Raw genomic sequence first — 27,631 nt, forward strand, 5'->3', positions numbered from 1 at the left:
CCTCTCCCTGCTCCGGAGGAACAATGTTTGTGAAGGGAAGAGAGATTACAGGTTCGGCTTAAAATTCTGATTTGACTTCCTGCTTTTTGTTTTTGGAGACACACAGCATTCAAATATGCTTTCTTCCATTTAAAGAGGGAGAGAGAGAGAGAGAGCACACGCTGGCTGGCTTGTGTGGGTGGGTGGGGGGAAACTTTTGCCTTCCTTTCCTCACGTTATAGCCCTCTCCTGCATTCTTAGCCTTCTGTGTTTTTCCTTCCCTCCCCACTTAAAATGTGGTTACAAAGCATGGATCCACATGGATCCTCAGGATCTTTGCATTGGGTCACCCCAAATTCACCATCAGAGCACACAGCATGTCCATGGCTACAGCCTGCCCCCCCCCCCAAAAAAATCACGCACCCGCTGTTGCCTGGGGCTGCAATGGTGCAAAAACGTGGTTACAAAGCATGGATCCACATGGATCCTCAGGATCTTTGCATTGGGTCAGCCAAAATTCACCATCAGAGCACATAGCATGTCCATGGCTACAGCCTGTCCCCCCCCCAAAAAAAAAAATCACGCACCCACTGTTGCCTGGGGCTGCAATGGTGCAAAAACGTGGTTACAAAGCATGGATCCACATGGATCCTCAGGATCTTTGCATTGGGTCAGCCAAAATTCCCCATCAGAGCACATAGCATGTCCATGACTACAGCCTGTCCCCCCCCCAAAAAAAAAACCACGCACCCACTGTTGCCTGGGGCTGCAATGGTGCAAAAACGTGGTTAAAAAGTATGGGTCCACATGGATCCTCAGGATCTTTGCATTGGGTCAGCCAAAATTCACCATCAGAGCACATAGCATGTCGTGGTTACAAAGCATGGATCCACAGGGATTCTCAGGATTTTTGCATTGGGTCACCCCAAATTCACCATCAGATCACATGTCTGTGGCCACAGCATGAAGCACAAAAATGATACGTCCACTGTTTCATTCAGAATATTTTTTCCCTTGTTTTCCTCCTCTAAAAACGATGTGCGTGTTATGGTCAGGTGCGTGTTATAGAGCGAAAAATACGGTATATTTATCAAAGACAGATGTTTTTAAATGTGCTAGCAGTTTTACATAACTAGATGGATTTTAAAAATGACTCTCCACTCCCCCCGCCCCGGGAGGGTGGTGGTGGGGAGGTTTGTTGCCTGTTTGCACCAGATGATGTAGCAGCTTTGTGGCTGCTTCAGTTTTCTGAAAAAATGCCTTTTCACACACACCCGATGCAGGTGGACATTGCAAAACGGTTTGAGAATAGGCTTCTCCTTGATCAGGAGATGGTGTCTTCCAGACTTGTTCCTGGAGGGCACAGAGGCCTCCTTCCCACCCTCCAGGCCTGCCATGCCCAGTGCCTGAGCTATAGCATTTTTTATTTTTTTTAAATAGTTCATTCCTCCTCTTTTTCCCTCTTGGCCTAATTAGTGAGCAAAGAGATCTCCAGCAGTGATTCTAAGGAATAGTCCTATTATCAATTATTGATCCTAGATTGGAGTAAGAGTTTAGTTATTATTTTCATCTTTTTTGCCCAATTTGGTTCTTAGAGCTTTTTTAATGTGCTGAAATAATCTTAAGGGAGCATATGGGGGGCGGGGAGCAAAGTGGACGGTGCAAATGCTTATAACTTGCATAGGAAAAATAACTCCTAAAGCTTAATCTATTCACTGCCAACTTATTCTCTATTTAGCCTGCTATCAGAAAGTATGCAAGCATCAAGCAGCTGGGGTATAATTGCTGGGGCATAATATGGCTTGCTGTTCTCTTTCCATCTGCTGCCAAATGCAACATTCACAGTCCTTCCTGTGTGCTCCATCCTCATTTCTTGGAAATGAGTTGAAGAGTCAGTGCAGAGGCATTTCCAGAATAATTTATTTCAGCAAAATGGCATGTGTACATCCTTACATGGGAAAACCATTTTTTTTTCTTATTTGGCAGCATTAAAGAAAAATGTGCACTTAAATTACTGAAAACAAAATTAGAATGTCCAACAGGGATGGCATCCATGCTTTTACCAGTGAGGAAATCAGTTTTGGAGAAGTATCAATGCATGGAATAGGGTTCCTTCCCACCCTGTGCAAAATAGAGAACCCTTCACTATAGCAGCTTGATAGCTTCCCCTTCTGCTGAGCATCACAAAAAAATGATGGCATGTGTTACTTGAGAAATGACTGCTGGGTATGATTTGCCCATCTCAGAGGTCCAAACTGGGCAAGATGTATGAACGCTACAGGCCAAGCCTCTGTACGCTGACCAGGTGTGTCCTAGGAGGCGCAGCTGAGAATTTATTCTCTCTCTTTCTCTCCCCGCCCCTCCTCTGGCTCCCACAGGATCTGTTGCAGCTCCAGTATGAAGGTGTGGCTGTCATGAAGTTGTTTGACCGAGCAAAAGTGAATGTCAATCTCCTCATTTTTCTCCTAAACAAGAAGTTCTATGGGAAGTAACTCTTGTTACTTGGAAGTCTGTGGAAAAGGAGCTATGAGTTTCTTTCTGTGAGCTGCTTCACCCACCAGTGGCTCCCAAAACGAGCAGCTCTCTTCCCACATTGCCAACTTCGGCTGGTTCCAGATCTTTGCACCCATCCTGACGTATGGCTGCACCGCCTCCTGCATATTGTTTCCCATGTACTCAACACCCAGAATTAAACCATTATTAGCCTGAGTGGTTTGTTTGTTGTCTTTGGGGGTGTTTAGTCCAAGTCTTGGACTTTCCCTCCTCTTCTACCCCCCCCCCCAATCTATTGTAGTGTAGTTTGATATTCCTGTAGCATTATGGTGGCTACTAAGGTGACCAAACCACCAAGACAGCACCTGGAGGCACTTCTGCTCTGGCCATGGGCCATCTCATGTGATCAAGTAGGTGGTTCTTGGTAGGAAGGCAAGATGGGCAATTTTGAGCCTCGTCAAGGTGGATAAACAGATCTGGCCTATGGAGCAGCAGTCTCCGTGCCCAGTGTCCCGCTGAAATGAATGAAAGCGGTTGCAGAAATCAAGTACGTTGTTTCTTGCTTTAGCAGCCTAGTAGAAACAATCAAAAATATATCATAAAGCAGTGGAGGGGCCTGCTGAATTAATAGGAGTAAAATTAAGCATAGGGGGATAGTTCTGCTTGAAGTTTTCTTCATAGTGCATGCCTGCAACACTGACTGGTCATTTGTAATGTTCCTTTGGGATAAATCCTGTATTGGGTCCCTCCGCCTATACTGTGGTCTCTATGCACTTTTGTTAAATAAAATTCTAAGGACTGGAATTTATTGGATGGATCCTCTTTTGGCCCAAGACACCACACAGTACTTAAGACTGCTGCTCTCACTTGCAGCATTCTCTGTTACGAAGCAATAAGACACAAAGCTCAAAAAGGCTGCCACAGCTTCAACTTGCCTTCACTCCAAAAGAGAGTCCTGAGTTGGCAGCAGAGGCTCCTGCTGAAAAGACTGTCCTATATTTAACAGTTTCTGCTCTTCCCTGTGGGGTACAGAAGACGGATAGGAAACTTGTGACATTCTATATGCTTCTTGTTCAATCCCAGTTCCCTTCAGGTCCAGTTAGCGTGGCCTATGCTGAAAGATGGAAGCTATACTCCAGCCTCATCTGAGGGGTCACAGGTTCCATATCCCAAGTACAACCACACAATGTGGATTAAATTCTAATTGCTGTGAAAACCCCAAATGCTGAGCGAGTTGTCCAGGGGGATTTTTCCTTAGAGGGAGTCGTTCCATGTTCCCGTGTCTCCACGCAGGTGCCAATCAGCCTTTGAAACAACAGTAAGAGCTGGCTTTTCTGTCACAACTGCCTGAGTGGCACGGTTATCATCTCTGTTTCCATCTAGAATATAAGAAGCTAATTACTTTATACCAAGCTCAGACCATTGATCCCATAAGCCAGCTACAGCTTTCCCACCCAACCAAGAACTAATACTAGGACTGGGATGAATTCAGAAGGATGCTCTGTCATTTCCCCTACCCTGAACCTGGCTTTTCCCCACCTCAAGCCCTTTCAACACTTCACCCACCTTGAAGCCTAAGTTATAAACTATACATGTTATGTTACTGAAGGAGTAAAAACAAGTTAAAGTTAAAGACTGCCTCTACTTCATTCTCCCCTCCCCTCCACTGCCAATGTTTGGGCCTGCCACGTTCAACAAGACTTATTCCCAAATAAGTGTTAACTAAGACTGCCAATTCATGGTACCTCGGGTTAAGAACTTAATTCATTCTGGAGGTCCGTTCTTAACCTGAAACTGTTCTTAACCTGAAGCACCACTTTAGCTAATGGGGCCTCCCACTGCCGCCGTGCGATTTCTGTTCTCATCCTGAAGCAAAGTTCTTAACCCGAGGTACTATTTCTGGGTTAGCAGAGTCTGTAACCTGAAGCGTCTGTAACCTGAGGTACCACTGTATCAGTGTTGTGTGGGGGGAGGAGGAAATAATTTTGCTCAACTTACTCAGGCTTGTTTCATATGAAATTCCATGTTGAGTAAGTAAATCTGTAAGCCGCTTCAGATCTTTAGAAAGTTCTTTGTACTCCTAGAAAATAAGAGGGCAATGGTTATCCACAAGTACAAGTAACAATTTAACATAAAAGTTCAAAAATTACAAAATGCCCAAATAGAGAAGCCATGAAAACAAAAGCAAAGCAGATGCCCTTTATGTCATCAAGATAATGATTATGTCTGGAAGAGTCACTCTAATAGCAGGCTTGAAACCCAGTCGGGGCCTTGCCACTCTTTACCCGCATCCATAGCACTTTTAAGCACTGGGCAACGTTCACTGATGCTATTCATTCCAGCAACTTCTAACACACCTCCCACTCAGTCTATGCCTATTTTTTTAATAGACCAAGTCACTGAAACAGCACAGGAAGAAGAATGCAGAATGATAAACAACAGCCACAATGCACCAGCCTAGCATCCCAGGCACCAATTTCTGTACCTTATTGCACTTTTCCAGTGAATCAAATTCCAGGTGTTGAGGCTTTGTATTCTTTCCCTCACTCACTTTCTCTCCAGTTAATTTAAAAAAGCCTGCTTCTTCAAATATCTCTTTCAACCGTTTCTTGTATCCCTAGAAAACAAAATATCAAATAAAGCCTTATTTTTACCCTCCCAATTGCTATTTGCTTTTCTACCTGTTTTCCAGGAGCCTGGCCTCAGAACTGGGAGCCAGCGTTTCAGCACTGGTCAGCTGAATTTTAATGACTTGGGTAAAATACATTTATGAAAATCAAATATCCCATTTGAAATCCACGTATTTCCTGAACACATGTACACTCAAGTAGTTACTCTAATAATGAAAACATTTTGGTTTACAATTAAGTAGCAACTTTGCACAACTTGAATACAGCAACACATCTGGACCATGCTACCCACCAGACTTTTAGGTTACTTTTATTTTTTGCTTTTATACTGCCTTCCAGAGGTTGAAACTATGATTTTATTGCATTCTCCCCCCCCCTTGCTTTTGTAGATTTTTACTGGAATGCTAATATTTTTAAATTGTTTCTGTAGTTACTGTTCATTTCCGTTATTAAAAAGCCTTGGAATACTATATGAAAGAGGGTTTATAAAAAACCAAATCTGTTCCCCAAGATAAGACAAAACAAACCACCCAGAAAAAGCATTTTCCCTCAAAAAGCTTTAATAGTTCCAGGTATATTACATGTCTATCTGCCAGTCCAGGACTTTTTCCAGTCCATTATTAGAATCATCCTCCAGTGCACTTGATAGATTACCAACATTCAGTTTTAAGAGATTAGAAGTACAGGCTACAGGATCGGCTATATATTAAATTGAATTATTATTTAAAACCAAGTTGTTTTTAAAGAGAGAATCTATAAATCAATCTCAGTCAATTTTGAGGGGAAGCTATGTCATTGCTTTATTCCACCCACCTACTGTGCTATATACAAACTGCAAGGTTAAATACGGAAGAGGTACCTTAAAGCCTTTCCTCTGAGCAGCCTTCACACCCTAATTAGGGAACAGCTAGGGCAAGACTTTGAATGTAGCAGCACTGAATGAAGGCCTAAGCTGAGCTGAGCTGAGCTGGGCCTGGAGTGTGCCTGGAAGGGAGGCTCCCTGTGATAGCTGCGTGTGCCTCTCGGGGTTCTACAGAAGCAAGGTAGGACAGAGATGTAACAAAGAAAAGAAGCAAACCTGTTTTGTGATTAGCTCAGCATAAAGCAACTGTTCCACTTCATCCCACTTCCTCCGGAGGGTTTCAGGCAAAGCTGGATAGACTGTAAAGAGAAAAGGAAAATCAGTGCACCACCCTTTGGAAGGTTTCAGTCCACCATCTTGATTCAAAATTGCATACAACATTGTCTAAACATAGACAGAAACCTCCCCTTTCTTTAAGGAATGATCATACAAAATTTCATTACAATATCTTAAGAGGTGCCCAAATACATAATGAGCAGGCAAACAACTTCCCAAATATATAGATGATGAAAATGAAAACGACCACCATCATCTTTGCAGCCAGCCATGCACTGCAGCAGCAATATTGAAAATCTGGCCAGAGAAGGCACATCTTAGAAATCAAAGGAGGCATCATGAGGCTCCATCACTCTTTGCTTTTCTCTGCACCACAAAAGTGGAACCTTGGTGATGGGAACTCTGGTGAAAGGGCCTTTTGCAGTAAAAGCTAGCATCACTGCAGTGCCTCCCGGCACTCACCCAGAAATTGAGGTATTTAACCTACCTAAGAGAGAATGTGGGTGGCAAACTAATGGAGTTTCAAATGTAAGAGAATAAACACAAGTGCTTGGTTCAGACACGTGAGCCAGTTTGTTGTTCTTTCCACAGACAAGAAGAACCTGAAAAGCAGAGAAGTGAGAACAAGTGAAAAAAGCCATTGCTGGCTTCATATTAAGTCAAATCCCATTTCACCCTGGATCATTTGCTGGCGTAGTCAGTGAGCATCAAGCACTGTCATGAGATTTAACAGCACCAAGTAGTCATACCTTGGGTTGAAGTCGCTTCAGGTTGAGTGTTTTCAGGTTACACTCTGCGGCGACCCGGAAATAACAGAACGTGTTACTTCTGGGTTTTGCCGCTTGCGTATGCGCAGACGTTCAACATGATGTCATGTGCATGCACAGAAGTTGTGAATCGCGACCCATGCAGTCGCGGGTTGCATTCTACTAAGGATGCGAACAGGGATCTGGAACAGATCCCGTTTGCATCCAGAGGTACCACTGTAGTCCTGTTTCTTCCCAAAGACAAGGAACATCACGTAGCTTACCTTGCTGTAGGCAAGCATACAATCAGACTGTTAGGAGAAACTTACAGTATTACCTGAGTGCTTTGTAAAGAAAAATGTCTCAGATACCATTCCTTGGCGGTGAAATAGCCCAATGAAGAACAAAATTCTTCTCCTGTGCAAAGCCTGTCTGCTCCCCTCCCCTTTTTACAAGTGTTGTGATGAAAGCAAGGAACACTTTCAAAACTTGTAGATGGCCAAAAGGTATTTTTGTTCTTTAGTACATCCTTACTGCTTACCTTTGTTTGTCGGTTCCTGGTTTCACACGAATCTCCATCTCTCATCCACATACCAACAAATGTATTGTTTTCAATTTCCCATTCATGCCAGATTCTAGAAAGAAAGTAAACAGGTTAAAAAAATCTGTTTTTTAAGAAAACCTCAAAGGGAAAAGTGGAATTTGATGCCATCAATCATGGTATCAGTAGTTAATGGCCTTTTCTATAAAGTGGTGCTGACAGTCTACTCTGACATGCAGCCTGCAGGGTTCTGTTTTGTCTCAGGCTATGAAGCATCTGTTCCCCAGAAACAAAAGTGTCAATCTAACAGGGCAGTTAAGCAGCTAGGCGACTGCAGGATAAGTAATACCCAGTCACTTAATTTATTTCATGAAAGCACCAGCTTAAGACTAATACAGGCACAGTAAGGGCACTGTGTGCTAGGACTTAAGCCCTGTAATAACTTATACTGCAGTTCTGAAGGTTTGAATCCTTGGGGTGGGCAAAACTGTAGAAATCTAGTTTTCAACTGTATACTAGCACGGGCCACAAATGTGAGTGAATTTGAAGGTGCTGCTTTTAACTCTCCTGTTAAACCAGGCAGTTTTTTGATCCTAGAATACTAGCTTTTAAATAGTCAATAACAAACAAATATTGGAACAAATGTCAGAAGCTGCTTACCCGAGAATTCCACTGTAGGCATTCCACCGGAAAGTCTGCTCATGCTGGGTGACATTATGGAATGGGCAGAACTCATACTTGTACCTAAATATTGAAAGCATTTTGAATGTTTGTCTTTTATTACAATGTACAGAGTTTCACTATTTGACATGCCAACGAGATACTCACATGGATTCGATATAACTGAAGCACTTGCCCGCCAGCCTAAAAAGATGTGCCGGTCCTAGGAAAGAAACAAGGAGGCTCGCTCATAAAGGCAGCCCATAGGCAACAGGGAGAGGAAGGCGGAGGATCCTCTTCAAAGGGCTCTCCTCTCTCCCTCTGGAGCTCTGGCTGTGGAGCCCTGCGGCTCTTGCCTGCTTCCGCACCTGCCCTGCCCCAGCCTAGCCACTTACCCGCCACGGGGGAAGGAGACGCTTTGGGCTGGAGGCGGTTTGACGGAGGCAGGAAGGGGTTGTTGAGCCTGGTGGGGAAGGAAGCAAGGAGAGGAAGAGAAGTCCTCAGGGGCGCTCATGGTGGGGTGGCGCCCATTTGGGGGACAGGGCGGGGAAGGGTCTCAAGCGCTCACCCGAAGCTGTTGGGCTCCTCCACGACTTTCATCTTCCCGCCAGCGGCCAGTTCTGGAAAAGAGAGGGGAGCACAGCTGTCAACCTTCCCTTTTTTTGCGGGAAACTCCCTTATTCCAGTGCCGTTTCCTGCTGCTTCCCGCTGCTATCCCGGGTCGTTAGATATTCCGCAGGCTGTCCCCGGGACAGGTGAGGCTGCTGATCCCTTATTTTCAAATCTGAAGGTTGACAGCTATGGAGGGGAGGGTGAATAGGGGCGGTTGAGGGGCTGGGGGGGGCGCCTCCCTACCTCCCATCAGAGGGAGCAGCAGCAGCAGCAACGCCGTCGCGCCCATCCCGACCCTCGTCCCTTCCTCCTCCAGCTTCCTCCTTGCACTGCCAGCAGAGGCCGCCATCTTCGTTTCTCCGGCGAGACCCGGAAGCGCCTGCAGGGGTTGCTCTTCCGGGGCGCCAGGGAGCCGCTCTACCCGCCTCTTCTCCCCTTGGTACACGAGGAGATGGGGCGGAAGCGGCAGCAGCAGCAGCAACGGCGGCAGCGGCAGCGGCAGCCCCGGCCGGGACCCCCTCTCGAGGCCTTCGCGGAGGCGGAGGATGAGGAAGGCCCCGGCGGCGACTCCGGCCCCATCTCGGGCGGGGACCCGCTCCGCGGCCACTCTTCCTCCTCCCCCGTCAAGGGCGCGGCGGCGGGGTCGTCCTCGCCGTCGTCGGCCGAGCCGGAGCCGGGTAGCGGCAGCGTCCGGGGATGCGGCGAGGTCCGGGCATCGCCTTCTCCCCCGCTGGCCATGTGGGACTTGGGCCACTGCGACCCGCGGCGCTGCACGGGGCGGCGGCTGGCGAGGAAGGGGCTGGTGCGGACGCTGCGCCTGGGGCAGCGCTTCGGAGGCGTCATCCTCAGCCCCGCCGCCACCCGCTTCGTCTCCCCCGCAGACAGGTGAGCGGGGCCGGCGGAGCTAGGAAGGTGTTAGAAGGAAAATCTGCTCCCTTTTCCCTTATGGGGTATCCAAGAGCCCGTAGAGAGTCCTTATGTAGGTTCTCTATCGGTAGGAGAAAATAACAGAGAATATTGAGAAGCAAAGCAGCTAGTAAGCCGGATCTTTATTGAACTGTTGCAACAGGGTGCTCACTCAACACATTCAGGAGCGAGGAGCAACCCAGAACATTTGTGTGCAAGCAGTTATATAGACTTTTGAAATAGCCTACCCTGTAGCTCAAGACCACCCCCCAAAACATCATACATACATCACAGAAAGAGGTGGTCCCCCGCATAAATTTGTTGTGTGTGTTGCTTCTCTCCTGTCAGCCAGGATACCTGATAATGCTTTATATGATTGCCTTTTCTGGATAGCCTGGCCATTCCTTTGAGATGGTAAATACTTAGTTCCTGAATCTCTTACGCATATTGATAGTGTTAAAAGAAAATATGGAACATGTATTAATATCAATAAAGGTCAAGCCCTTACTTCCTTTTTAGATACTTGCCAGATTGTATTTACAGGCATCTAGAGGAAAGGGGTAGCTAGCAAAGACAGGAGGAGGGTTTCTGCCCGTTTGAGGGGAAAAGGCAGGACCTTTCATCATGCTATACTATACTCAGGGCCACTCAACGGTAATGTTGGGCAGACAAAATAAAGCAGCTCTTCACACAGCTGGTAATAAACTCTGGAATTTGCTCACTGAGAGGCAGTGATCGCCATCAACTTGAATGAATTTCACTGAGGATTAGACAGATTCATGACAAGCCTATCAGTGGCTTCTAGCCATAATTGTTTTGTTCTGCCTCTATTGCTGTCTCTGAATGAGTGCTGTGTTCATGCCCTGCTTGCAGGCTTCCCTCAGGCATCTGTAAGAACAGGCTGGTCCAGCTACAGGGCTGCTTTCTTCTTAGTGCTCATGTGTAGGGCCAGTATGTGGAGCCTGTAAGACTGATACTTCAGGGTTGAGGTGCGTTCCCAGCCAGTGTTCTTTTGGGGCTGTGTTCAAGTGGATGCTTCCACAAGCTAGTGAGCTGATGAAACTTCACACCTTAGGATCGATGTAACGTTGCTGAGTCCTTGGTTATTCAGATTTGTTCAGATTTGGCCACATCCAGTGTCTTCGCATGAGAAGTCTGACTTGGTGGTCTTGAGCAACTCACATCTGCTATCCTAAGTGGATCCCAAAGCAGCTCCAATGGGGTGAGAAACCAGCAACATCCTGGTTTGAAATTGCTGTTGCTGTGTTTTTAGACAGATTGTGGCTCAGAATGGAATTGCGGTGATTGACTGCTCTTGGGCAAAGCTGGATGAGACGCCATTTGCCAAGATGAAGGGAAGCCATCTCCGCCTGCTGCCCTTTCTGGTGGCTGCAAATCCAGTGAACTACGGCCGGCCATGCAAACTCTCCTGTGTGGAAGCATTTGCAGCTACTTTCTACATTGTGGGTGAGGCTGGAAGAAAAGCTTGTAGGTCTAATTCTTTGCTGTAAAGTGGACTGTATGAACACATGCCTGTCTGTGTGCAGCCACGCCTTAGTGTCAAACATATTTCCTTGATGACTGGGACAAGTTTGAAAATGTTCTGTGGGTCTGTGGGATCTGCTGAGGAATCTGGGGTCTGTTCTCTCCACATTCCCTCCCTTCTTTTGAGCACTGCTAGGCTTACAGCAAGGTGTATGCGAATGTACACATTGCTCAATTACTTTTTAATAGCGACTTCTGTCTTTATTTTGAGCTACCTGCCTCTGTCCCAACTAACTGATTAATTGGAGAATGTGGCAAGATTTCTGAGTGATGCTATAAAATTGTCACCATAGGTCTTAACGTACCTCACAATGTCTGGTCTGGACAGTTTTATCCTAAAGTACCTCTTAATATGTTTCATTAACTGTGTTGTATTTTGATCCATGTATACAATGCACTTTTTATGCCAATGAAGTCTGATAGATAGATACTGATAGATAGATAGATAGATAGATAAAAACTTATTTCACAATGTCACCAGCAACTAGGAGGTATGAGGCTGGACAGCTTCTTTGCCTGCAAAGTACCTTGTAATTTTTTTTAAAATGCAGACTTTCTTGTCTTTATTTTAGGATTCTCTGATCTTGCCATAATCCTCTTACAAAAATTTAAATGGGGAAAAGTGTTCCTTGATTTGAATAAAGACCTCCTGGAGAAATATGCAGCCTGTAATTGTGAAGAGGAAGTACTGAAAGTTGAACAAGAGTTTCTGGCTCATGCCCAAGAAAAAGAAAAAGAAGAAATAGGTAAGAACCTACTGATTTTTACTTCTGAGGACCTTTGAGTCTTCTTAAACAATGCCTTGACATTGCCCTTGTCTACCCTGCACCTCCATGGTCAGGAAATCAAGTGGTGCTCAGTCAGAAAGCTGCTCCATTCTTCTGGGATGAACATATGGGATCAGTCAGCCACATAACTTGGGTGCCCCCTAGGAGCATGGGGAATCCCCAGCATAGAACTATACTACATCACCAACCAAGTGTCCCACATAATTCCATACATTCTAGAAGACAAGACAAAATGAGTACACCTGGAGAGAGACATAATTGAAAATACCTCCACCACAGCTTACCCATTCCTCCCCAAAAAACTAAGGAAAATCCCCACCACACTAAACAGGTTCACACAGACCATGCTTAAAGCATGGAAGGAAGAAGCAGGTAAACTGTCCTCAACCCCATCCCCACTAATCCCCCTGGCACACCCCACCACTATTGCACCACGCAGCACAAAACCTCTAGATAAAAACCTGGCAAGCCAAAGGCTTATACCGCCTAGCAGACTTCTACAAAAATAACAAACCCATATCAACACAAGAAATACAAGACAAACTAGGGGGCACCGAAATGCCCTGGGCTAACACACCACCAAGTACATGCCCTTTTAAAGAATCCTGTAGTAAAATAAGCAGCGACTGGGCCCTTGACAACCTTCAAAAACCTCCTAACAGCAAAGGGCTGGTATCTACAAAATACTGCTCCAAAATCCCACAAACCCCCTCAATGTAATCAGAAAACAATGGTTCAATATTTGTTGTTGGAAAAGTGAAATTCAAGTATTAAATCACCTCAACTCAACATTTAGAGCTTTGTCATGGCAACACTAACACCTTGAGTTAGGCCTAGTAGCTCACTGTCAGCCAGTGATACTGGTTTCCTTGATGCAGTAATTATTGTCAATATAGACTAAAGTCTCTGCCCATCTCCCCTGCCTTCAATGACTACTACACCAGCTGGACTAACAAACCAACCCCACACTCCCAAGTTATCTACCATCAACTGCCTGTGGCAATTATTATTGGCATTGTACTGGTAAATTATTGCATATTGATTTTACTTTTAAGTCATCTTGGAATGATTTGCATTCTGAAAGATGGGATGTAACTGCATACATATGGTTCTAGAGAAGAAGAAAAAACTTGGAACAATAGCTTACCATTCTGCTTTTTTCTCTCCACAGACCCCTTTGATATTGACTCTGGAAAAGAATTTTTTAATCCCAACAGGCCTGCCAGAGCTTCAGGGTAAGAGCTTCAGGTTTGCAATCCTAAACCCACCAGGGAACAAGTCCATTGAATTTAGTGGGGCTTACTTCTGAGTTGACATAGCAGTAGTGTCTCATTTTCCTTTTCCTTCTTGATCACTGATCTCTGTTCATAGAATAACTGCTGGTGATGAAAGTTCCGATGAAGAAACATCTGATGAGGATGAGGATGATGCTGGAAAGAGTAGCAGCTCAGAGGACCTGAATGCAACATGTGCTGCACACAGCAAGCCAGCTGTGTGGGAGAAAACTAAAAATAAACCAAGGTTCCAATCCTGAGCATTCTTACAAGGAAGTAAGTCCCATTGAACTCAGTGATGGGGTTTGCTTTTAAATAAAGCCTGTCTAGGATTGGGCTTGACTGCACTCTGCTCTGGTGACCCCAGTGGGTTAAGAATATATACAAAGTTGGTTGAGAACCTTCTGTCGATAGCAGTCCCGACTTACTGCTAGCAAATGGGGCCTCACCGTCTCTCTTCTGTTGTAGTGGCCATATGCTGCAACTGTGGCACGCTTTTAAATCACCATTTCAGCTAGTTTCTACTAGCAGACTATGTTGTGATGTTGGAAGGAAATAAACTGGGAGAGGTTCCCTGAAAGTAACGCCTCCACCTCTCAATGCAGTACCTCTCCTGATACCCAAGAGAGGCTGTGGCCTGGTGGCTGGGAATGCAGATGCTGAATGAGAAGCTCCAGCTGAGATGGGCAGGCACCCTGACCCTTCTTATACTGCTGAGGGTGAAGAACACAAGGGACTACCTTGCTGGAGCAAGGCTGGACTCCACACCCCCCCCTCCAGTGTAGCTTTCAACAGGGGCTAATGAGCTGCCTCTGGGGGATCAGATGGTAGCAAAACAAAGGTGGCTGAAATTGCAGTGTTACAAAAGCACCCCAAGCCCATTGCAGCATTTAACCTGTGTCACTTGTGCCTTGATGCAAAAAAAATTCCTCACTTTGCAGGCAAGAGGAAAGATGAAACTGCACTCTAAGCTTCCTTAGGTCACCAGTGGGTTGTGGGACAGTAGCCAATGAGAATATCACCAGGATAATGAAGCTACTGGGTCTGAAACATGCATTTTCAACCTCTATTGTCCAGCTAAAAGGATGCTTTGATGTGAAGGAAGGAAATCCTTATATGGCAATGTTGAAAAGCATACCCCTGCCCCCAACATGTATATTCATGGGAGTGGAATAAACACTAATGTACCAAACTTTGGTTAGTTTGTCCTTTCATCCTATTAAGCCAAGCAGCCAAATGATGCGCTATGGAACTAACTACCGGTGGCTTTTCAAGATCTCACACAGATTTTTTTTAACTCCTGCCTGGAATGACCATGGCATATCTCTCCCAAAGCTATTGAATGCCTGCAAGAGAGGTCACTCCAAAAGTGACAAGTATATTAAAGGAAGAAAGTGAGACAAAAAAGCTTTATAGAAACAAGTTTATTTACTCTAAACAGCAACACAGACAAAACGCCATAAACACAAAGGAAGTGATGCAGAATCAAGATGCTGGCTGACTTTGGATCTGGAGGCTTTTAAGCAACAACAACCTAATTTATTATTGGTAGAAATCAAAAAAGGGGGTGGAGGGCATGTTTTTTTCTTTTCTTCTTACAGCCAAGTAGAGGCAAAATATACTTCTAAACAGTTTAAAGCATGCCTGCATCAGAAAGCAAAGAAACTAGAGATACTAGTGAATTTATAGAAGTATAAAAGTTTATAGTTTTACAGCAGTTGAAATACTGACATCAATATTAAAATAAAAGCAAGTTTTACATAACAATCAAAAATACAAAAGACTGAAGGAAGAGACCCTGTATGAAAAAACGGGGGGCAATTCAGCAAATTTAGAACTGTATACAAGTGGCGAATATGGAAAATGGCACACATACAATCCCCTCCCCTAAGTGACTATTAATTGTACATAGTGACAATAGATTTGCAAAAGTTTTGTAAACAAGTTCTTGCCAATTAATCCCTTCCTTTAAGATGCTGGATGACAGGAGCTTATGATGGTGCAAACTTCTTGGCTTGTGCTCGAACCCTCTTTTCATATTCCACTCTGTTTTGGCTAAAAAGAGAAAGGTGACTTGACTTTTAAAGATCTCTCTGCATGAGGCATTCTGTATCAAGCCCATAGCTTGAGATAATCAAACACTGAAGACCCCACATGCAGAATATTCAGAACACTGGGATCTAACAGATCTCCCAGGAGTTGCTGACTGGAGATGGAAAGGGGTATGGATATGAATTAGGAAGGTGTCATTTTTACAAGCAACATGGTTAACATAGGTGAAGCACTTCACAGAATTGAAGAATTGCAAGGTTGGAAGTGACCATGAGGGTCATCTAATCCAGTCCCCTGCAATGCAGAAATCTTTTGCCCAACATGGGGCTCAAACCCACAACTCTGCGATTGAGTGTCTCATGCTCTACCAACTTGCACAGAAGCCTCACTGGTGCCAACAGCTCCTTCCTACCACAAACAATTTTGGAGGAAGGGCAGCGATTCACTCCAACTTCTGAAGCAGCTGCCTCCTGCATTTTTAAAACCCTGCATTTTTGTCTAGTTTAGCCCCAAAGTGTTACACAAATGCTTACCTACTATGATTGACAGGGAAAGAGACATGGTGGATATTTGGTTCTGTCTTTTGAGAGGAAGCACCAGTCTACTGTGACTGCAATTGTCAAGGGGTATCACATCAGAGCAGGTGAAGTCTACTCACCAGTAAATTGTGTAAGCCTCTGCTTGAGCTGGGTCCTGAATATTTGGTTCATTTAGGAGTTCTTGGATTCCTAACAAGATCTATGAGCACAGAAGAAAAGAAACACCCTTCACGCAAGTATTGCTATAAAACAGATTTTAGTCTGCATGAGAAAATGCAGTTGAAACATGAGAAGCTCTCTGTGTGGCCACAATGAATTTGAATCAAATATATACTAAACCATTTTTATTTTAAATCAAATTCTTTATTTAGCTTAGTTATTCAGTGCTCTCTAAAAATAAAGACAGAAATTCCACTCAAAACAGTCTTGCTTCCCATAGCAGTTATATATTCTCTAGAGCAAAAAGTATGATGGCCACATAAGCAGAGGTTTTGGGCTATGTTTCAAGGCAGCAAGACTCCCAGGTTAACTGCAACCAGATGAGTTAACTACTTCCGCCACTCAGTATGCATGTTTGCTCAGGAACTATGTGAATCAACAGCTGCCAGGGAGCACTGTTCACTGGTAAGATATATGCTTTGTTTTTTTATAAGATATTTATTATTTTTTTTAAGATATTACAGTAAAAATGAAAAAATACAAGAAAAAATACAAAATAAAAACAGTTAAAAACACCTTAATTTTCCGTTGCATATTTTTCTTACACTTATTTCCCCGGACCTCCTCATACCTCCCTTTTCTGTATTCCACTTCGTTAGTTCAGCAAATCCTTACCATTAAGCTTTTACCCATTTATAAACCTTTTTTTTCATGTCTCTTAAAGCATTGCAGCTGGAAACCACTTAATTTCCAGGTAAGATATATGCTTTGGATGCAGAAGGTCTCAGGCTTAATCTCCAGGTACAAGAAATGCACAGTAGGTGAGGGAAGAATTATCTGCCTGGAGATAGACTGCCATTCAGAGCAGGTAATACTAGCTTCCTGCATTTCTGTAATTTTTGTCAAGAAAAGGGGCACTTGGCTCAATTTAAACCCACCCAGGGAAGTGTCTATCCCAGCCTCCTGTAGCTCGTTTTTTGTGTAGAGAAATATGCATACCTGTTTAATTGTGATTGCAGGCCTCCAATCCTTATCCTCTTCTAGGATGGACAGACACACAGTGCCTGAAGGGTACACATTTGGATGAAATAAGGGTGGCTCAAATTTGCCTGCACAAGAGAAGACCTAGTTCAGACATAAACCCAAGCAATTATGTGGAAAGGCTTCATCTGTCATCATGTGACTACTCCACTGTAGGAGAAAAAAAAACTTTTTGCCATCACACAACTTGCGCTTTCCCAGGCTGCAAGGGAAGAGGGTGATTTGCGCTTAAAAACCTGGGTGAGAAAATCCTACTGGGATACATCTGCTGGGCTTCTGCTGCTCTTAGGCAGAAAGCTGAATCAATCCCTTGCTGAATCAAAGGAGCCTCAAGTAAATTTATTTGGAACAATCACACTTGGATCAACCAATCAACACACTGCTCATCACTCTCATTCAGGGGATGCTGTCTGAGAACAGCTGTTGCTGTCACCACCACCTACAATTTGAAGAACTGTAGCTTAGGAGAAAGGCATGCGCGTGCGCACACACACACACACACACACACACTTAAAGTGGAGGGAGTGGAGAGCAAGTGAGGGGAAAATATGTCCTCTGGATGCATTCTTAACAAGACCAAGTGAAACATTCAAGGAAATAAAGAAAACAGTGAATTCAAATAAGGGCAACAGGCAATGAAGCCTAGAAAGTTATATACCACTACTATTATGTTTATTTATATACCGCCTTTTTCTATCACAGGGATTCAAGGCAGCTTACAACTAAAATAGAAACAGTGAAATACACCGGGGGGGGGGGCAATCATAAAAAACAAGTATCAGTAGAAATAAACTTTAAAAATTCATCTCTTTATCCTCGTTTTAAACCAAAAGGGAAAATATTAAAATATTATTACAAAATTTTTCTACCTGTTGCACAAAAGGTCATTCGAGGCAGTTATTAACAATGTTAAAAAGAAAAAAACTATTAAGAGCAGCAAACTTGGAGCAGCCTAACATCTAAGGATCCATGGGGACACCAGAAACTGTGAAACAACAACACAGCTTTTGTTTGTCACTTGAGGGCCACTTTCCAGAGCGTCTATCCATAAGAAATCAAACAATTTCAGGACAAAACGGGGCAAAGGAAATAATGAAGACAGCGCTCCAGTGGTTCAGGACAATTTGTTCTCCTATTCCAGGGACTCCTAATATTTGTACAGGCAAAAACGAAGAAATCTGGTAGAGAAATAATACATTTCTTCAAGTACTTTTAGATCTGGCCACTATTGAAAGCATCCTGTGAAAGGAATGGATTTCACAGCACAGGTGGCAAACTATTGTGTTGCTAGGGTCACTACATCATTTAACAACCTTAATCTGAAAGTCTTTCATTATTTTGTTTACTTTGCAAGATTTAAATACTGCTTAATCAAAAAATATTTCTAGGCAGTTTATATGAGTTAATCTCACTTACATTTTGGGGGTGAGGAGGGATAATCATCCTTGAAAAGCATCCGTAATTTAAATAAGCCTCCTTCCCATGGTGTCTGTCAGGAGAGCATAGCATAGGTTAGAAATATTGAGTGATCTAGGACCAAGCTGCCTAGGCTAGCATACTCTCCAGAGGTGTATAATGAGAATATCAGGCAGCTACAAACACACACATATATACTTCAAGATAGACAACTAATGCAGCAAAGTATTGCAAATCCACTGTGAAAGATTTACACCAGGTTAAAATATTGCTTCTCTTACAGCCGCTTTAAATCTCCCTCATTTTAAGAACATGCTAACATTTCTTTCCATACAAGCCTTTTTAGCCTATTCTACCGTTACTGAGTAGATACAACTCCAGTCTTGCCAACACAAACTTTCCTGTTAAGAGCAGAATGACAAGAATTCTGAAAAGCATCTTCATGCTCTCCAATGGAGACACCCAGGCCACTCAGTTCCATTGCATTGAGAGTTTATTAGGAGACAAGCAGCAAACCATTTCAGAACGACCAATCAAACATCCAGCTGAGAAATAACTAGGACACAGATTGATTATTCCTTTTTGCAGTTAACAGTAATTTTGGCGTGAATGGACATTTAGTCATTTAACTAAGTATTTTTTTACGGATGGGAGAAATCATTTTGATATAACAGAAGTACCCTTAAACTAGTATAGACCAAACATAAAATACTATCTTCCAAGAACAGAACAGTAATGTTTGTAGGCATCCAAAACCTTACCCCTTTCTTTCCTGGAATAGCACATTCCCAATTCATGAGATTCATCGTACCATCTGGATTTTTTGTTGGTACTGCTACAAAACCCTAAAACAATTAAAAGGTTAGCTGACGATGATGTGAGATATGACAACATACAGTGTATGCTAGTGAAAGGGATAGTCACAGAACCTTGTGCTCCTCCAATGTCAGTCCTACTCACAGTAGGCCTATTTAAATTAATGGGCATGGCTACCTTAAGCCCAGTACTCTTAGGTCAACTTTGAGTATGGCCAACAATGGATATTACACTGTTTAGGACTTCAGATTCACTGTGGCCGTGTTATCAGCATGTTGAAGACATTCAGAGACTAGAATTTCAGAGAGAAATCAAGTGCATTTTTATGCAATAGCTAAGTGATCATCTTTGTTTATTATTTTTTGTAGAACAGAAATGTGTAAAATATTGGTTGTGGCTCACCACTAGCCAGTTTCTAGTGAGCCACTGATAGTGTCCAATAGCTGCTTATAATTTTGGAAAGAATACAGGCACTTGCCCTGATTAAAGGCACTCAGGGTGCCTTTGAAAACCATTTGTTTACAATGTGCAGCTTTTTTAAAAAACAAAATCATTTAAAATGTGTCTCTTCAAAAAATGTATATATTATTCCTTGGTGGCTATTTCTATTTAGCATTTAAATACAGATTCTACATACTTTTTACTAATGCAAGATTAGGTACTGTGCTTATTCACTTATTATCAACTATTTCATTTTTTGAAAAAGCCTCTCTGCTGAGCTAATGGTTCTTTCGGAATGTTGGAACACCTAAAAGGGGCTGGAGTTATGTTAGAAACAAAACTCTCCTCCTCTTCATCTTCACAGTGGGAGATGCTGCCACTTACAAACGGGTGGTCCTTCCTCCAGGCTTTCCTCTCCTGCGCAAGTCGGCTGAGCGCAATCCCCGACATATTCAAGGTCCTTCTGCAAGACAAAACAGATGCCAGTCAGGGCAGCTGAAGTTTTCCGCATCGCCGCCACCTAATGGGCCGCAAAAAACCGTCTTGGGGCGACTTTGCCACCACAGCCCCGGAAACTGTCAGCTTTCCCGACGAGGCGGGAGAGGGAGGGGGAAGAGAAAGAAGGATCCCAGGACCCTGAGCCTCTCCCCCCTTCCCCGGGCGCTGCTGCTTCCCGCCGGCCGCCGCCTCCTCCCTCCCCAAGTCCAGCAACCGGGCGGGCGGGGGGAGGAGGTCGGAGAAGTACCGCGGCCTAGGAGTCCCGTGCGAGCCCTAGGAGCATCGCCGCCGCCGCAGGAAGGCCCGGCCCGGCCCCGGAGCAACCAGCCCCGCCTCGGCGGAACCCGGCTATGGGCCCGGCCCGGCCTTCTCCTCGCCCCGGAGGCGGAGCGCGAGCAGCCAGGCCTGACCTTGAAGGACCAGCGGGAGCCCCGGGAGGAGGCCGAGAAGGCGGCCGCTCCGCGGGCTGAGAGGCCTCCGCCGCGCGTTTCCCTCTCCGCCTCAGCGCTGCCTCTAGGCCCAGTCCGCCGCCACCGCCTCCTCCGCTTCCCGCTCCTGCCCGCGGCCTCTTCCTAGGCGTCCTCCCGCCAAAGGCCTCACCGTATAGCGGCCGCAGCAGCAGCTCCCGCGCGTGTCCCGGATTCAGGCGACGGCGGCGGCGGCGAATGACCCGGATGTTCCCTACTCGCCTCCCCCCCTTTTGTCTCAAGCCTGGACTTTCCCTCGCAGGAAGCGGAGCGCGTCGACGCAGCCTGTCCCTCGGCGCGACCCGTCCGCCAAACGGCGCCTGCGCGGTGCGCGCGCACTTCAGCGCCACAGCCAGGCCTGGAAGCTCAGAGCAGGCCGACTCTGCGCGGGTAGAGAAGTAGATTCCGCCCAGGGGCGGAGCAAATTCCCCGCCAATCCACGGAGCTGGGCAGCCGGTGATCCCACCTCTGGGGGTGGGGCTGGTTGCCATGATGACGGGAGTCGCTCTGAGAACCCGGATGGGGCTCGACTGCCCCTCCCCTTCCTCCCCATTGGAGCTTGGCTGGGAAGCTCCGCCCCCACAGTGGGCCACATGTGGAGAACACCGGGGAAATCCTGACAGATGGGGGAGGATAATAATAAAATATGTAATAAATGTAGTAGTAGTAATGCTGCGAGGCCAAGATGCGACCCTCCCTGCGCGAGCAGAGCCGAAGAACGGCGGGTGGGTTGGCTGGAGCAGCGAGGTTGGAAGCCGAACTCCAGCTGCGCCCTGAAGAGGCTGGGACACCGCTCCGATACCGCCCTGCAAGCGCAGCCCCAGAAACCAAGACCCACAACGGCAGCTTTGTTAGAAAGGAGACGTTTATTTCATGCACTTTACAAGGAGCGAGTGTAACGAAACTTTTCTTTAAAACATCCACACATATCAGTAATATATTTGTTCCAGAAGTGACACATCCACCTGAAAACGAACTAGAGATGCCTCGAAAGGGACTCCTCTAAGAAATCTTTCATTTTGTTCTGCTCACAGCCAGGCCAAAAGTACAGAGGTGGGGAAGGGTGCAATGCCAGGTGTCAAACTGCTGCAAAAAGTACTCTTCAAAGATAAAGAACTGGTGCAAAAAAGAACTATTGCTAATCCACTGTCTGGAAGATTGTACTTTTTTTTATTTTAAAAAAATGATGTCACTGCTTCCCCCACCCTGGCAGAAAGCAAACAGGTGGGGTGTGGGGGGGAGGCACAGGGAGAGCCTAATTTCAAACCAGCCTCTCCTCATCAGTGTTTTAAAGAGTCAACCTTTCCAGAGCACAGAGGAAGGCAGCGTGATGATCTCACCTCTCCTGTTGGTTGGTCTACCTGGGAAGTTTTAATGTAGGAAGAACCCTCCTGGATCAGACCAAAAGGCAACCAAGTGCCCTTCCTGGGAAGCCCACTCATACTGCTGTATTCAAAAGCACAGGAGTGCCTCTGCTCATGGATGCACTACACAGCCCCCCTGACTACTAGTAGCAATAATTCTAGGTTTGTAGTTAAGTTTTAAAAAGTAAAGCATGCATCAAGTATTCGGATTTGCTTCCTGTCCAGGTGCACAGAAAATCTAGTCCTTTGTAAGCACAGTGAAAACGCTGCCTTTGATAAACTTGGCCCCAAGCAATGATCTGTTTTCTACCCTATGGAAGGACAGAAAACACACTTTTCCACACATGACAATTCAGTCTTGTAAATGATGGAATGTTCACAAGCAAATGCATCTTCTTGATTAGGGCCCCACTGAAATGCAAGCAAACTTTCATTAACTTGCATTCAAGTTCTGTGGAAAGGCCAGCCCTTGACATTCCTACTGCATGACAATTACAGCCAGGTAGCCCTTTCAGCCCTCATTTTTGGAGCAAGTTGTCACAAAGCTTGAGGCACCCATGTTTCCCTAAGTAAATGCATTACCAACATCTTAAACGGCAGCTCTAAAGCAGGATTCAGAGATGGCCAAGATAGTGAAGGAGAAATGAATAAGCAAAGAACCACTTCCAGGCTTGTTTCAAATCCATTTTCTGTTTGCAAGCAGGTAAAGTAGCCCAGGCTGTGAAAAATATCTCAGTTCAGCAACAGCACTAAAAATGGAATTTGAAGGAAGGTCCAAGAAGTAGACAAAGACTGAACTTGGACTACAGCCTTTCAAAGGAACTCCATTTCTCCTTGAATTGAGGTGTTAACTCACATGCAGGGAACTATTGGTTTTAAGCCAGAGGGAGCCCATGCATCTCTTTCTAATGCCATACCAATCCTACCCTTTGACGGTGACTGATTTTGGCTGTCTGCAAGGGAACCCCTACACACAAGTAGCAATTGCACAGAATGCCTGATGGTGTGGATGTCCTATGTGTGAGCATAGTTTGGCCCTAGTTCTATATCAGTGCGCAAGATCATTTGCTCCAGAGACCAGCATACTAGCAGAAAGAACCTTGCAATGAAACAGAGGCAACAGCTGCCACTCCTGGGGTAGGAGAGCATGTGAATGTTTGGCAACACTCAACTTTGTTAAGTGGCAGCTCTGACAGTGAGAAAGGAGTGTTCTCTCTCCCACCCTCTACAAGGACACAGCAGGCCTTGGGCCGATCTCTCCTCTTGCGACAAAAGCAATTTTCTCTACTCATTCTACCCACCTTTTACTAAAATATGTGAGAGTCAGGGAATGGCCGCATGCGGGTGTCAGGCCATGGTTGTATGTGTGCCTCTAAACTTATCTTTCTTGCAGGGGAAAGTGTCTGAGATGGGACATATTTTTTCCAGACTAAATGACAGCTTATGGCAGCAAGGGATGGGACAGACAAGACAGAAAGTTGCATGGCTAAATGAGCACAGATGTAACTGAAGCATCTATTTCTTTTGTTGTCAGGCATCATTGCAGGGCCTCTTGTGCCTTGAGAGTCAATTATCTCTTGGGGGGGGCAGAAGAAGAAGAAGAAGAGTTTGGATTTGATATCCCGCCTTTCACTCCCCTTCAGGAGTCTCAAAGCGGCTAACAATCTCCTTTCCCTTCCTTCCCCACAACAAACACTCTGTGAGATGAGTGGGGCTGAGAGACTTCAAAGAAGTGTGACTGGCCCAAGGTCACCCAGCAGCTGCATGTGGAGGAGCGGAGAAGCGAAGCCGGTTCCCCAGATTACAAGACTACCGCTCTTAACCACTACACCACACTGGCAGGCCTTCAAGCCCCTTGTTTACATGAGAAACTTCACATTTGCTCTCCCCACCCCCTTTTTAAATAAATAATTGACATTTCTTTTTAAAAAACTGAGTAAAATGAAGGCAAAGCTGAGTCTAAACTACAGCTGAGCAGTGCAACAAAAGTTGTCTGTGTCCACTTTAGTATTTCAGAGTCCAGAGACAGGAGGGCCCCACAGGCAATGGGAAAGTTTGCCTTTTTAAGCTGCTGAAATCTATCCAGTTCTCCAAGGGGGGGATGTAATTTGCATAATGCATAGACACTAACCCACTGAAGTGAGGAAAGTGGCAAGTGGCTGAAAGGAGCACCTGTTCTCTCCCCTTAAAGAACGTTAGCAAAGAAGCAGAAGGCACCTGGGTAGCCCTTTACCTGCTGTCCTCTACACTTCATGGTATAGGGTTTTTGGTACAATCTAAAGTTTGTACCAAAGAAAGTGATCTTCTGCAGTGCCAATTTAAATACTTCCCCTAATTTTTAAAAGATACCTGGCTTCCAAGTTTCAGGAGCCTACAGACAAGTAACAAAGGGAAAAGGAGAGAATAAAAGGCCTGAGGTGGCAGTTCTGGGAGACAGAAGTAGAGCCACAAAGGATAGGAAAGCCCAGTCTGGCACCCACTTGCTTTCTGAGCTCTCCTCACACTGCCTACATTACCCATCATGAGGGCAAGAAACCTGTATTTTTTCTTAAGCCAACAATGGAAGCTGAGGTTCTCAACATGCTAAGCTTTATACCACAGACCACATTCCACAATCAAGAAGAATACAAAAGGATTCCACACTTGCAAGGTTAAATCCTAGGATGCAACTTAAATTTCATACTGTTCAACATGCTAAAACTTTTTCTGCGTTCAGTAAGAAGCCAAACCAATGCAGAGAGAAAACCTTGCCTGCAGCCAAAATCATCACCCTGACAGATGCTGGCTTCAGCCCCTTCCAAAGTGTCTCCTGACGCTTTCTGGCTTTAAAGTCAGAGGGGGAACAGGAGGAACATCAAAAATCCCCTCCTCCAAGGACATAAGGGGAAGTGGCAGCAAGGTGGGAAATCCCACCCCAAAGCAGCAAACACGTTCACTGGCCACTTGATGGACAGAGTGGCTGCTTCTGTGCTCCACCTCCTTCCACTCACCATGTTGCTGCTGCCTCCTCTCAAGCCTGAAATTTGTGTCAGTCAAATCCTTTGCTACTTTACAGCAAAAAACATTCAAAGGCAGTTTCTGGACAGGCATGTGCACCACCTTTAAGGAAAGGCTGTTTGGAGATGGAGGCCTTTCAAGTCAGTCACTCAGGCTGCCCTGGCAGAATGCGTCACAGTAACGGTGGGGCCTGAAGGAGAACAAGGCCTGTTCAGCCAATTCAAGAGCCATCTTTGCATCTGCATATATGTGTGCGTGCACACACACACAAATGCACACGCAGACACACTCGCAGTAACATTTCTTTCTACGTAAACGAAATGTGATCTCTTAGCACATTGGCGTTCACTTTACGGTAATCAAACACAGATGCCTAAAAAAGTATAAAAGTAGAAACATTTCACCCTTCAGAAGAATTACATTTTAGTAAATTCATTTCAATGCTAATATCTTAAAAAAGACAAACGGATTACTCAATGTTGAGGAGGGCCTTGCAACTTTCTGTGCAGACCAGTCTCCATGGCAAAAGACAAATGGCCCACTTGCTGATCTACTGGGCAGAAAAGGTTTGCCAAAAACCAGATCAAAAATGCAGGCAGACAAGGGATGCTTCAAGATTGTGAGGACTCCACGCATCTGAATGGAAAAGGAAGGGGTGTGTATACACACAGCTTCTGTGAGTTGCTTAATGAAAGTTAAAATATAGGTAGCATGTTAAGAGAGCCTCAGACAAGCAAGGGCTCCTCTCTGTGCTCTATGAAGCAGAGAGATCTGTATATACTCCTTTAAACCTATTTTCAAAAGACATGCTAATGGTTTCATTTAAACACAGTACACTAAAAAGCTCCAGTTGTGTTTCTTCACATTTACCACAAGCCTCTCTCAATGAAACCACAAGTGTTATTGACAGTACTTGCCAAACATCAGAAGGAACTGCATAGATAAGAGAATGTAGAAATGACTGTAAACATCTGTTAAAGAATCACAATAATTCCTGCCTTCAGCTGCACAAACTCTGATGCTTTTGAGCACAGAGATTCTCATTCCCAGCCTTCATGATGGAGCACCCATGAAGACTCAACCCCCATGTCTACCTTCAGTGCTGTGAGTCCACGGGGGTAGCAATACTTGCAGGCATTTCTAAAAACGAAGAACGCAACTTTGGTGTGTGTGTGTGTTTTTGTGTGTGCACACATGTGTGCAAGGCAAGGTATTTGCCGTATTATTTTTGTTTAACTGGGGCTTCAATCCTAAAGTGTAGCTAAAATTGGAGGTTAACCTTTGCAGGAGCAAGTTACCTGGAGAGGAAGGCTTCCCTAGAGATGTGGGCAAAATAAGACCTTCTTCCCAAGAAGAGAATACCCTCTGGGTACTGAAGTAAGCAGGGTCAGGAGGGGGATGAAGATGCACCCCTCCCTTAGTCTGGGCTAGTGCATTCTTACAATAGATCCCCAAGGAATGTACAGCAGCCGCCACAGTCAACTGGAGCTGCTTAAGGATGTGTGCCCACATGTGGGCTGTAATTTATTCATAGCACCAAGTATGTTGACCTTGAACTGCCTACAATTATTAAAACCCAAATTGTTTCCCTACAAACAGCAAAGCATCGCTATATCTCTTCGGAAGGAAAGCATAGAGTGAAGTCAAATCTTCTTTCCATGGGATTAAGATCAGCACAACCAGGCACCAGAGCCAACACAACCCCTCTTGCTGCTGAAGGCAGGCATCTGCAAGCAGCCAGCTCCAGCTGCAGCACCACCTTCAGGGTTCAAAATCCAGAACTACAGAAATGGTCTGAACAAGCGACATCCTCTTGGTGCCAAGCCTCTTCGTGTGGCAATGCAAAGGAAAACTTGTCAGCATTCAATACTGGGGCACAGTTACATCCTTGAACCTCGCTCCTGCAAGATCTGGAAGGAAACAAACAACAAGTGGTGAGATTCTGCATGGTAAGGTTCTCCAGCAAGACTCACACAGTGGAAAGACTCCGGTATTCTTGAAGGCAAAACCTTAAAACAGGCAAACAAGCTGATTTTGTTCTCTGACGCAAGACACCTTGGCACATGATGGTGAACTAGCCAGTCAGCTGCTACTCAAAACATAGGAAGTTAATTAAGGGAACTGCCAACAGGCCAGACTCACCCATTCCCTACAAAACTAGCTAGGCTGTACAGCTAGGCCAGTGTATGTGAGTGGTCCAGCTCCCAGTTTGAAAAGAACAGTTGTGGATTAAAAAATGGGCCATTTATGCGATCAACAGCTCGCTTTGCTGATTATGTTCTCACTAAGCATTAGTGGTAAGAAGTGTTTGAGAGTAGAATGGACTCCATCGGAAGGTGTGGGCTCTTCTTCCTTGGAGGTTTTCAAGCAGAGGTTGGATGGCCATCTGTCAGGGATTCTTCAGCTATGATTCCTGCATTGCAAGGAGTTGGACTAAATGACCCTTGGAGATCCATTTCCAACTCTACAATTCTATGACTCTATAGCATTTATTAGTATGACATATGCAATCTGCAAGTAGGGGTGCAG

The 27,631-nt window shown here is 45.0% G+C and overlaps 5 protein-coding genes across 9 annotated transcripts in view; 2 read left to right on the plus strand and 3 right to left on the minus strand.

The window, feature by feature from the left end:
• Nucleotides 1-2,688, plus strand: part of IQGAP1 (IQ motif containing GTPase activating protein 1) — a 53,066-nt gene extending 50,378 nt beyond the window's left edge. Inside the window, exon 38 of the mRNA XM_082199320.1 lies at nucleotides 2,358-2,688. Coding sequence (XP_082055446.1) covers nucleotides 2,358-2,471 — 114 coding nt within the window. The 3' untranslated portion in view covers nucleotides 2,472-2,688. The remainder of the gene's footprint in view (nucleotides 1-2,357) is intronic.
• A 573-nt stretch (nucleotides 2,689-3,261) lies between these two features.
• On the minus strand, nucleotides 3,262-9,183 carry GNPTG (N-acetylglucosamine-1-phosphate transferase subunit gamma). Its single transcript, XM_082199388.1, has 11 exons — nucleotides 9,043-9,183; nucleotides 8,756-8,807; nucleotides 8,583-8,650; nucleotides 8,356-8,410; nucleotides 8,188-8,271; nucleotides 7,528-7,621; nucleotides 6,728-6,842; nucleotides 6,181-6,263; nucleotides 4,958-5,089; nucleotides 4,471-4,552; nucleotides 3,262-3,851 (listed from the first exon to the last, which is right to left on the minus strand). The coding sequence occupies exons 1-11, from the start codon at nucleotides 9,146-9,148 to the stop codon at nucleotides 3,727-3,729; spliced, it is 996 nt and encodes a 331-aa protein (XP_082055514.1). The 5' UTR covers nucleotides 9,149-9,183; the 3' UTR covers nucleotides 3,262-3,726.
• A 45-nt stretch (nucleotides 9,184-9,228) lies between these two features.
• On the plus strand, nucleotides 9,229-14,504 carry TSR3 (TSR3 ribosome maturation factor). Of its 3 annotated transcripts, none has more exons than XM_082199386.1 (6): nucleotides 9,229-9,684; nucleotides 10,979-11,172; nucleotides 11,823-11,996; nucleotides 13,210-13,273; nucleotides 13,410-13,588; nucleotides 13,918-14,504. In XM_082199386.1, exons 1-5 carry the CDS (start codon nucleotides 9,251-9,253, stop codon nucleotides 13,570-13,572), a joined length of 1,029 nt encoding a protein of 342 aa, XP_082055512.1. In that variant the 5' UTR covers nucleotides 9,229-9,250; the 3' UTR covers nucleotides 13,573-13,588; nucleotides 13,918-14,504. The 3 variants fall into 3 exon arrangements, with proteins under 3 accessions (XP_082055512.1, XP_082055513.1, XP_082055511.1); XM_082199387.1 differs by having other exon boundaries at nucleotides 14,254-14,504; XM_082199385.1 differs by lacking the exon at nucleotides 13,918-14,504 and having other exon boundaries at nucleotides 13,410-13,892.
• Nucleotides 14,505-14,721: 217 nt separating this feature from the next.
• UBE2I (ubiquitin conjugating enzyme E2 I) lies at nucleotides 14,722-21,051 on the minus strand. Of its 2 annotated transcripts, none has more exons than XM_082199414.1 (7): nucleotides 20,875-21,051; nucleotides 20,161-20,239; nucleotides 19,281-19,364; nucleotides 18,520-18,592; nucleotides 17,062-17,171; nucleotides 16,023-16,102; nucleotides 14,722-15,367 (listed from the first exon to the last, which is right to left on the minus strand). In XM_082199414.1, exons 2-7 carry the CDS (start codon nucleotides 20,224-20,226, stop codon nucleotides 15,304-15,306), a joined length of 477 nt encoding a protein of 158 aa, XP_082055540.1. In that variant the 5' UTR covers nucleotides 20,227-20,239; nucleotides 20,875-21,051; the 3' UTR covers nucleotides 14,722-15,303. The 2 variants fall into 2 exon arrangements, with proteins under 2 accessions (XP_082055540.1, XP_082055539.1); XM_082199413.1 differs by lacking the exon at nucleotides 20,875-21,051 and adding an exon at nucleotides 20,522-20,633.
• A 537-nt stretch (nucleotides 21,052-21,588) lies between these two features.
• Nucleotides 21,589-27,631, minus strand: part of PDPK1 (3-phosphoinositide dependent protein kinase 1) — a 41,992-nt gene continuing 35,949 nt past the window's right edge. For both annotated transcript variants that reach the window (XM_082199369.1, XM_082199368.1), the window contains one exon: nucleotides 21,589-27,012. In XM_082199369.1, the coding sequence (XP_082055495.1) occupies nucleotides 26,983-27,012 (30 nt within the window). In that variant the 3' untranslated portion in view covers nucleotides 21,589-26,982. The remainder of the gene's footprint in view (nucleotides 27,013-27,631) is intronic.

Source organism: Podarcis vaucheri (genome assembly GCF_965113315.1).
Source record: "Podarcis vaucheri genome assembly, chromosome: 14".
Taxonomy (NCBI): Eukaryota; Metazoa; Chordata; class Lepidosauria; order Squamata; family Lacertidae; genus Podarcis; species Podarcis vaucheri.

Bases quoted from the DNA above. Each gene is read 5' to 3' on its own strand.
- TSR3 (XM_082199386.1), top strand. From the start codon at position 9,251: ATGGGGCGGAAGCGGCAGCAGCAGCAGCAACGGCGGCAGCGGCAGCGG. The intron at 11,173-11,822 runs GTGAGGCTGGAA...TCTTTATTTTAG, and splicing joins AGCTACTTTCTACATTGTGG to GATTCTCTGATCTTGCCATA. The intron at 11,997-13,209 runs GTAAGAACCTAC...TTCTCTCCACAG, and splicing joins AAAAGAAAAAGAAGAAATAG to ACCCCTTTGATATTGACTCT.
- UBE2I (XM_082199414.1), bottom strand. From the start codon at position 20,226: ATGTCGGGGATTGCGCTCAGCCGACTTGCGCAGGAGAGGAAAGCCTGG. The intron at 19,365-20,160 runs GTAAGTGGCAGC...TAATTGTTTTAG, and splicing joins GGAGGAAGGACCACCCGTTT to GGTTTTGTAGCAGTACCAAC. The intron at 16,103-17,061 runs GTATGCATATTT...CTGTGCTCATAG, and splicing joins CTGCAATCACAATTAAACAG to ATCTTGTTAGGAATCCAAGA.
- GNPTG (XM_082199388.1), bottom strand. From the start codon at position 9,148: ATGGCGGCCTCTGCTGGCAGTGCAAGGAGGAAGCTGGAGGAGGAAGGG. The intron at 8,411-8,582 runs GTAAGTGGCTAG...TTTCTTTCCTAG, and splicing joins GTCTCCTTCCCCCGTGGCGG to GACCGGCACATCTTTTTAGG. The intron at 3,852-4,470 runs GTAAGTTGAGCA...CTTATATTCTAG, and splicing joins TTCATATGAAACAAGCCTGA to ATGGAAACAGAGATGATAAC.